Source organism: Lytechinus variegatus, chromosome 1 (genome assembly GCF_018143015.1).
Source record: "Lytechinus variegatus isolate NC3 chromosome 1, Lvar_3.0, whole genome shotgun sequence".
Classification (NCBI taxonomy): domain Eukaryota; kingdom Metazoa; phylum Echinodermata; class Echinoidea; order Temnopleuroida; family Toxopneustidae; genus Lytechinus; species Lytechinus variegatus.
In genome coordinates, this window is record NC_054740.1 from 68187948 (window position 1) to 68198169 (window position 10222).

Here is a 10222-nt window from a genome sequence, read left to right on the forward strand (position 1 = left end):
CTGCAACGAGTTGAAATGTCCGTGAAGACGATGTTGATGATGATTAACAGTCAATTTCAGCAATCCATGGGTTGAAGCGTGTTCATTGAACAGGTTGATGATGTTGATGATCTCGATGAGAACTGATAATTTCTCAAAATAACTGCAAACAGTTCATTGATGCATAAACTGCTCTGATCTGATCTGGTGAAGTGATCTCATATGATGTGATGTGATCTCCTGCTCTCATATGATGTGATGGTGTGATGATGTGATGATCATCTTGAAAAATCTGCAGCTTTATACTAATTACAAGTGTTCTAGATCATTCTCAAATTTCGACTAATCTACAAGCTTCTAGAATTGTCTTCCAAAGAACTTTCTCCTTTCAGGAGCAGTCAAAATCCAGAACACTCTTGAATGACCTCATTGAAATCAACAGTGTAAACAAAATACCTAAGCCTATTCATTTCCACTACCAATACAATTCTATTGTTTGGCTTTTCCTTATTCAACAATAAAACTCCTTGGCCTTTAAATAGGCAAGGCCTGCATAATAAAAAGACATCCTGGAATGTTCTTTACAATTCTTGGCTATCCTTAAAGGGAAATAACTAATAGATGAATGTAATCGCTTTTACAATTCTTCTACAATTATTCTTATATGTAACATTTTACACAATAAGTACATAATATTTTTTTTTTCTGATGAAGATTTGGATTGTTGGTTTTTGTTCTTTTTTTAGTCTGGTGTCGCTTGATCTCAACCAATAAATACAGGTATGCGAGATTTTTTATATCTACATGTGCATGTGTCGAATGTTTTTGCCTGAGCAGTAAGAAGATAGGTCAGCACCCACAAGCTACAGTGATTTCTTGTAAGATGTACAAAATGAGACGTTTCAAGCCACATGTCACACCTTTGTCGCACTCGAGTTCCAGGTTGTGAACTGGTTGGCGATACGGTGTTCAGATGCCGTCGATACTGTTCCTGCAACCAGTGTCAAAGTCGTTGATTTACCATTGCTACGATGGCCCTTTCCTTGCTTTGTCAGTTTGTCACCCCGTGTCCTGCAGCACAATACGCTGGCCCAGAGGTGATAGACCCTTTTGTTGGCCATGAACGCAAGAAAAATGTAGACGCCCTGGAGAGAATTTAGGATGATGAAGATGTACCATAGGGCTGGCACTCCTACAAAAGCGGCTACGAACCCGAAAAGCCAGGTGAAACCTAATAGTGTTGATATCTACACGCATAAAAGATGGGAAGAGAGAGAGAGCCATGTAGTAATTTTGAAAAAAAAAACACGAGTTGACCAATAGTCTTATTTCAGCTACATATTTACGTATAAACAAACCTGACCCCATTGCATATTACAACTTTGTCATTACAATGCTTTGGGATTTATTTTAGCGATGAAGTGCAGTCAGTGACTATCATGCGCATTTACCATGGTAAGATTCCAGAACAGAAAATAAAAGTGTTGATACTTACCTTCCAATATATTTGTAGCTCCTTTCCCCTTTCCTTCAAGGTGGTAGAATGCCGGATAGCACGATTTCGAATCTTGGTCACATGCCTTATTCCGCGCACTGTGTGTCCAAATAATATAATGTTTACTAATAAGAAAATCGCGAGTGGCCCACCAAATGCTATTAGATTCACAGTCCTGTCACCAATCCAACATAGAGTTTCACTGCCGTAATGAAAGTCTATCTCTTCCCCTATTGTGAAATGAATCCCAAGACAACTGGCAACGATGGCACCGGCTAGGGAAAGGGCGAATGTCGTGTATTTCAAAAGAGAGACGAGACTATCTGAGGACACGCTGAAGTTGTTCAAGCTGCCGAAAGTTCTATCCAGTTCGATCGCTAGAACTGTTGTCATGGCAAAAACAAAGAGCCACAGGAAATGACCGACGACTGCTACTATCATGCAGGCGTAGTCGTTTCGTGTTGCAAGGCCATTCAATAATTGTAGGAGTTGAGCTGCAAATAGAGCTACACAGAGTATCATGATAAGTTTGTTGCTGACACACTGTCGGAGGACAGGGAAGGCACTGTACGTCAGGAAGGTCGCGATTAGTGCAACAAGTGACAGACACACACCAACATAGCTAAGAATAACCTGCGACCGATCGTACCGGAAAAAGTATTTCACAACGGTTTCGTTCACTGTTGCGTTTTGACCCGATCCCTCTGGCACACATACCTGGATGTTGCCATCTGCTGCCACCATGTATTCATCTGGACCAAGTATTTCCCCGGTCGCTGCATGTCTTAGAAAATTAGCCTTTCCTTCCACTGTGGTGAAATACGATACATTTCGAGATATTAGCGGACAGGAAAGAAAGTGCCCTCGGTCGCAGATGTGAACAACTTCTTGCTTATGGAATGTGCGAATGGTCGAAGGATATTGGCTGTCGTAAGTCGCAATTAGCTCCGTCTCATATGGGTGGTAGAGGTTGCCCGTCTCGTTGTCGTAAACAAATGATGTACCATTATGATTTTGAAACTGATAATAAGAAAGTTCCTTACGACCGCGATCACAATTGGGGAGCCCTTCTATCGCGACACATCTGCGTGAAATTTCTACATCTTTAATATCACAACCCATCGCTGGCTGATAAACGTACAGAAGCGACTTGTCGATGGCGTATTCAAGCTCTTCATAATCAAGGACTGTTGTGTCAAATGTGTATTCCATGGATGTGTAAGCCCGTCCCTCATGCATAACTTCCTTGCAGTTAGTGTTATTATCTACTTGTTTAGTGACATTATCCTGTGGAATCTGATGTCTAATAGTGAATGATTCATTGGGCAAGTTCAGGCTTACAGCTATGCAATTCGAAAGCTGACCCAATTTATGAATTTCCAGTTTCAGGCACGTGTCATTGCTCTCTGTCGCTATTACCACAGTCATGGATAACTCCAAATTGGCATTATTGTTACCACAGGTTAGATTGACCGACGGTGCATCCTTGACACACTTACCATTAGTGAGTGTATATCCATCAGCACATGTTACTGCCACACATCCATCAGATGTCAGATCGTAGACTTCACCAACGTTACACGCCACCTGCCTTTCCACAACCATGTTCTCAGAATAGAAGATGGACACACCACTCTTACCAGAAAAATCAACAATCACGGAGATCGGTGTCAGGGACATGCCGATATCATTGTCGCTGGGTTCCATAGATTCGTCTATAAAGCCAAAACTGCCAATGCTGCTAGACGCGACGACAGGTGTCAAAGACTCCCCCGGAGAGGAGCATAATCTCTCCACGTATTCTTTTTGTTCAACAGTTGTCCAATTCTTACTGATTGCGCCCTCATTGCAAAGTTTGCAGTATGGATTCTTGTATCGACCTGTCGATTCTTCCGTAAAGATGCCAGTAAAGGACATACATCCCTCTAGAAGAGTCCGTGGAGAATCAGGCGGACAACCTGCTACATAATCATAGTTCAGACAGGGGCGAAGACTACTTTGTGGCACACCTGAAGGAGGCGAAAAACGTGGTTCGCAATTTGCATAATTGATCAGTTCGTGAATTGTTATGTTTTCGGACTCGGCAAATGACGCATGCTGCTTCGAGCAACTGAATTCAAACTTCCAACCAGTGAGACCGCCGTTATAGAACTCGACACCATTGCAGACAGCGCAAAATATATTTCTGTACGTAACACCACCATGGACCACTGGCAAGAGCCCCAAATCGATGTTTGTTGAAGGCTCATATGACGTGCACTTCTTGCGCAAAACATCATCATTCCACGTTCCAGGGCATGACTGGATCATCCAAAAAGCATCTGATGAATCTGCGTTTGGAGAGATGCACTCAATGTTCACCTCTCCTATAGCACCCATTGATTCACGGAAACCCCTTGTGCTCTCTGTAGAGTTCGTCCCAGAGCAGACCATTTTGTAGTCTCCGCAGCAGTCGTTGTAGAACTCACACGCCTGGTCACAATGACAAGGAGTTGGATCACCGGGCACGTCTCCACATTTTACCTTGCCACACGATGCCGAGGTGCAGGTCTTAAATGTATTTTCCCTTATTGTGACATTGACAGTCGTTGCTGTGAAAGAAAAAATAAAAATATAGATCTACGTGAAAAGAACCTTTGGTTGATGCGTGTCACTTCTTCCAATCTCGTGTTGTTATTGTGTGTTTGCCATTTTTTATGACATGGTTACTTTATGGCAAATACCAGTGCCTGATCGTCTTTGGCCGTAATTACGAAATACATGAAGGAGAGTGAGCAATAGATAGGGAGATCGAGCTAAAGGAGTGAGGGGAGATGAACATACGGGAGGGTGTACACCCGGGGGGGGGGGCACTTCCATTCACGAGTGGATACCATGCGCGACCACGGGGTCTCGAAAAGCACCCTAAACACGTAATTTCCATATTATGAAAATGCACCCCTTGGCGTGTGAAACCCTAACCTTAACAAGTATTGGAAACAAAACGATACTCTTGACAAATATAATGAACTCCTAAACAAGTACAGGAATGTTTTATTTTTACGGGTCCTTCGGTCGTCGGCTTTACCTTATTTGGTTAAGTACGACCCCACCGTCTACACCTCGCGCAAATCAGACTCTAAACACGAAGTGTTAGGGCAAAAAGGACATCCTTTATAAAACATTTAAATTTTGTTTTATCATCCCCGCAAATTCGACCCTAAACACGTAATTTTCCTAGCGAAATAGATACCCTTTTTTCATTATTTTTGTGTTTTTGACACCCTTATCACGTTACGTACGTAACATGCCCTATCGTGAAAAGGACATCCTTTTTACGTGTTTTTTTGGTCGCGCATGGTATCCACTCGTCAATGTAAGTGGCCCCCCCGGGGGTGTACATAAAGAATCAAGGATGACATGAAATATAATGTTCATATATCTACAGTCAAACATGAATAAATATTGCAGGTCTTATTCATGTTTTCAAGCAATCAATGGGGTTGGTAGAAGATTTGCTTTTCTTTTGATTTCTTTGTCATTCCGTTCGTTTACCAAAATATACAAATAGCCCATTATCCAAAACAGCAGCGAAATCATGATAATATACATAGTCACCGATAAAGGTGGGAAACGTACCTGATGCATATATCGACAGCAGCTGCTGAAGGATAACGATATGCAACAGTAGCGCCATGAAGAGGAAATAAGCGTCGACCTCTAATACACCGTCGTTTTGAAATAACAAATAACTGCGTGAAAAGGAAGAAGAGAATCATAATATAATCGAACTAGCACCCTTGTCCTGTCATACGGTAACCATAAATTGACAACTCCTAACATGCCTAAATCAATTGGTGACCACTTTTCCGAGTGTAAACATCGAAAGTAAAACAAAATATTCAAACCAAGGTAAATTTATCATGTTCAACTGGATGTAAGTGTTCAGTTTCGATTTTCAATAATATACGAAGTGTAATGTTAATAGTATCATTAAGTCACTGTTTGAGTACTGGGGCATTGTTCACATAATAAGATATCTAAGATAGGTTCTATTTCATCACGACAGTACAGAGCACGTAGGACACGAGTACCACAAAAATATCTTTTGATTATGTTGTACATATATATTTCATATATCTATGACTTCATGCCCCGGGTTCATATTCCGCAGGCTTTTCGGCTATAGCAAAAACATCGTATCTAAATGGATTCAAATTAAGAATGCTTAAGTCTTCGTACGAGACGCACGCAGGCTATGGCAAATCGTTTTCTTAATCCAATTTCTTATGTCAAAAATTTCATTTGTTAACAACGCAAATATTCATTTATACAAATAATTTGAATTCTCAATATCTTGTATGTTAACAAAATGCAATCTCGATATTTTAGGAATGAAGTGTTTGATAACAAGAAATTGGTTTAAAGGAGGAAACGACTGGTCATGAGGACAGTCAGTCGGCGTCGCATGCTGGCTAAACTGTCCAGGTGTGATCGCCCTACATCACGACGATTTTCATCATATTTTCATATTGTATTGCTATATTCCGAAATATACATTAGCATTTACCACTACTCCGCTGTACTACCTTCGATAAAAATTGTGCTTTATTTGCCTTGGTCGAGAATGTTAATGTCAAAGTCCCCGTTAGATTACACAAAGGCGTGTTTACATTTACTTTAATAAAAGTGATCAAAGAATAATATTCGCAAATGTTACTGGGTTATATAAATGGATTGTTTATGTCACCAATACAAGCATAACTTATCGCATATGAGCCATGGTTCTCGACGACAACTGTAGGCAAGTCACGTTGCCTTTAAAACAAAACTTAGAATAAAGAAATATAGTACATAGTCCCGACCCCCCCCCCCCCCCCTCCTGCTCCCTCATTGTGAAATCCTTATGAAGTTACCTAGTTTCATTAAGTGTGTAAAAAAACCGTTGATGATCGTAATAGTAACAATTATGATGACAAATGTGATAAAAATGACGATAGGTATTACCAGTGCCTTTGCCCTGTAGATGTTTAGTGACACAATTTTTGTGTTACTACTTTATCATTGTACACAATCATGGATGTTAACGAGGGTGGGATAGGCAAAGGAAGTTGATAAGTAGATAGATTTCCTTGTAGAAATATTTTTGACAAGCTAAAATAACCAATCACCGACTTTTCATCCTCCCTTCAAAAAGAGGGACATCTAGCTCTTTTAATATTCAGAGGGAAGTCTATGAAAAAAATCTGAAGGAGGAGGGGTTTTGGGTCATATTTTGAAATGATACCTATAGCTATACTAATTTATTGAATTTCTGATATTAAAATGATACATACACGTCATATGAGAGTTTTTATTTCATATAAAATGGTTTATAATGATAAAAAAAAGCAATGCTAGGCAGGATGTGGAATCACACAAGTTGCATATCACAATGAACACACACATAAAGCTATATACTCCCAACTCTGTAAATACTTTTAATCATCTGAATTACAGCAATATTACACCCTATTCATACTGCATAGTGAAGAGTTCCATGCTGCAAAACTATGAAAGCGAAAATAAATACACATAACGTACGTCCCGTGCTCGATCAAAGATTTGGAACAATATATTTGGGGGGAAAAATGATGTACTCACCCTGCTTTGTTCTCTCACGGGTATAACAAAACCAGGTTTATGGACAACTACTTCAAAATTTTGCCTGCATGTGAAAATATCAGCAGGAAACAAAATCTGGAACGTGAATTTAGCTTAACGTTGGAGCGGATCACTTGTGATCTTTGGTTGAACAATAGTGAGATAAATACCTCCGTTCCAACGTCCGGTATATACAGTATAGTGCCGGAGGTACATGCCGATATTAATCTTGCTCATAGAGAGTTGCCATTTGCTAAATTACAGGAAACTTGTGTTAATGGCGTACCCACTGGCGTGCAGATGGGGAGGTGGCTTTGAGGCCTTATGAAGCACCCCCATTATTTTCAAGACCAAGATAAAAATATATTAAAAGAAAGAAATGGAAAGGAAAAGAAAAGAAGTAAAATATAATATTATTTTCCGAATATGATGTCGAGACCTATGACAAAATGAGTTTTTTGTATTGATAGGGTCAAAAAAATCTTCACTCGTAGCTTTTTTTAATAGTAATTTTTTGTCCTATATATTCCATACCCGCCCCCTCAAAATGTCGGCTTATCATGACGCTTCTGGGAGCATGGCAAACCTCGTCAGCAGGGGCAAAGAAATGACAACCTCCCCCCAAAAAAATCAACAGTCTTGACAAATTCTGCAAGGGACACCTTACCCTCTATTCCTCTATACCTAATTGTAGGGTGGTATAGGATGGAATGTCGGATCTATGGGGTGATGTCAAATTCATTATGAGCTTTGAATCTTTCGTTCAAAATTCAATGTGCAAGGAATCAGGTTAAAACACGGTCAGCGTATCCAGCTTTAGGATGAAATAAACTGCCGATAACGGTATGTTTGGTGTTGGACGGTGACGACGACGACGACGATGATAAAAAAGACGAATAGCTTTATTTCGAATAGGTTTTTTCCTACCATAGACTTCAAAGGAAGTATGAATGCATGTAAGCAGGAAACCAGAGTACCTGATGCTTACGTTCCTCTCCGAGGGTCTGGCACATCTTCATGTAAACCAAATGAGAATGGAATATTTCAGTTTCCAGGGAGTCTTTATCCTCATCTATACTTTCCCCTTTTTGTGCTCGCTTCAATCGCTTCAATTGCTACTTAACTTACATTTTAGTGACCATTGTTAAATGTATTGTATTGTATAACGAGTTTTATTCTTTAGGTTGCCTCTTTTTCTCTTTCCAGTTTCCACCTCTTGCGTTCGCTTTTCTTTTGAATTATCTCCATTTCTTACCCTTTTCTCACCCCCTTCCTCTCTTCTCTCCTCTTTTTCCCTAATCTTTCACTCCCCCTATTTTCATCTGTATTAATCTGTATTGTATCTGAATATTTATTGATAATAATTTTATATCTGTTATGTTTCTATTTGTACATGTAAACAATCACCCATTTTAGTCTTTGATTGCTGGTAATTGTACTTTGATAGTTTTTATTCCAATAAAATCCAGTATATATATAAATATATAAAATGAATAAATGTTTGGTGAATATGTAAATTGAATAGATTTATGCGCATGACGATATTTTATTGGTTACTCTGGCGATAATCTTATAGCAATGTTATCGCTGCCAATATATATTGAAAGGCATGTTTTGAAATAGCACACCAACCAACAAGAACCAAGACCAGGAAAATTGCTCCAAGTTTGTATTCAGACACACCTTGGCAGTCGCTATTGGCAGAACACCTGTATGTTCTCATTGATATGCACATAACCATGTGGCGGTGACAGTCATTACATCAAAGGAAAGGCTCGCGTTAATCATCCATCTCTTTGTACATGTTGTAGGTCCATGATCAGGGATACGGCATGGAAATACCAACCCTTTCAACCTTGCATTGATTAACATATGAAGACTTTGGTTACATAAGGGGTTAGGTCCACTTTGGACCATTCCAAGAAAAAAATAAGTTTTTTTTAATTCTCATTTATTGCAATATTCTTGTGAGAAACTAAATTGTCACGATGTACTATACTCTATAATGAAGTGTACATAAAATTGGGTCATCATTGTGGCCCTAACCCCTTTTGCAACCAAACTGAAATGGACCTAACCCAATGTGGAAAAAAGGGATTTTTTAATTCACTTTTTAATGGGAATATTGACTTGTCTTTGGTATCATCTTACAGAGCTACTAAAAATCCATACATTGAGACATAACCTAACCCGTTTTGCAACTGAGATCTTCTTATAACCTATACATACCCAAGGACTAATTAAAGTGATTATGCCCAGCGACAAAAGGAAGGACTCATCCCACTTTCATCTCAGTCTTACTCGCAAAAACTTGAAAAAATAAAATTGTGTAAAGGTACAATTATTGATTAGAGGTGTAATAGGTACAATTATTGAAGATATTTTCGTTCATACGCAAGCCTGAGAAAATTAAAGATGTGACGCCTTTGAATATTTGCCCTAAAAATTTTGATTTTTTTTCCATACTCACGTTAGATTCACTTAATTCAGTGAATTTTGGCTTGATTTTGTGGGTGCGCTGAGTACGGCATTGCGTGTATTTGTTTTGGATTCATTATTTGCCTGACATGTCATACGGTGTATTGTGTGTCTAAGTTGGACTGACAAGCAAGATGGTGGTTTCATTACAGAAATTTCATATTTGGTTGTGAAGAAAGATCGACCCTTCTCAAAAATTGCATCATAGAATGAATTGACCTGAAAAGGCGGAATAATGAGAAAAATTGCTACTTGTTTTGTTATATGTTATCATTTTTGTTTACATTATGACAGGAAACATTGTAACTTAAGATATATCATGAGCTTTTCTAAGATTGTGTGAATGCCATGTATACAAACAGTTCTTAAGAAGTGCAGTGAGGTTCAACTTAACAATGTGAATGGGGGGATGCGAATGATACGACGCTGTTTGCATGTTTAAAGGTCAAGTCCACCTCAAAAAAATGTTGATTTGAATCAATAGAGAAAAATCAGACAAGCACAATGCTGAAGATTTCATCACAATCGGATGTATTAAAAATAAGAAAGTTATGACATTTCAAATTTTCGCTTATTTTAACAAAATAGTTATATGAACGAGCCAGTTACATCCAAATGAGAGAGTTGATGATGTCACTCACTCACTAT

General features: G+C 39.0%; 1 protein-coding gene across 1 annotated transcript; it reads right to left on the bottom strand.

Moving 5' to 3' along the window:
* Positions 1-657: 657 nt before the first annotated feature.
* Positions 658-7430, bottom strand: LOC121420826. The gene is made up of 4 exons (XM_041615459.1): positions 7097-7430; positions 5093-5205; positions 1475-4065; positions 658-1226 (listed from the first exon to the last, which is right to left on the bottom strand). The coding sequence occupies exons 2-4, from the start codon at positions 5148-5150 to the stop codon at positions 894-896; spliced, it is 2982 nt and encodes a 993-aa protein (XP_041471393.1). The 5' UTR covers positions 5151-5205; positions 7097-7430; the 3' UTR covers positions 658-893.
* Positions 7431-10222: the final 2792 nt, after the last annotated feature.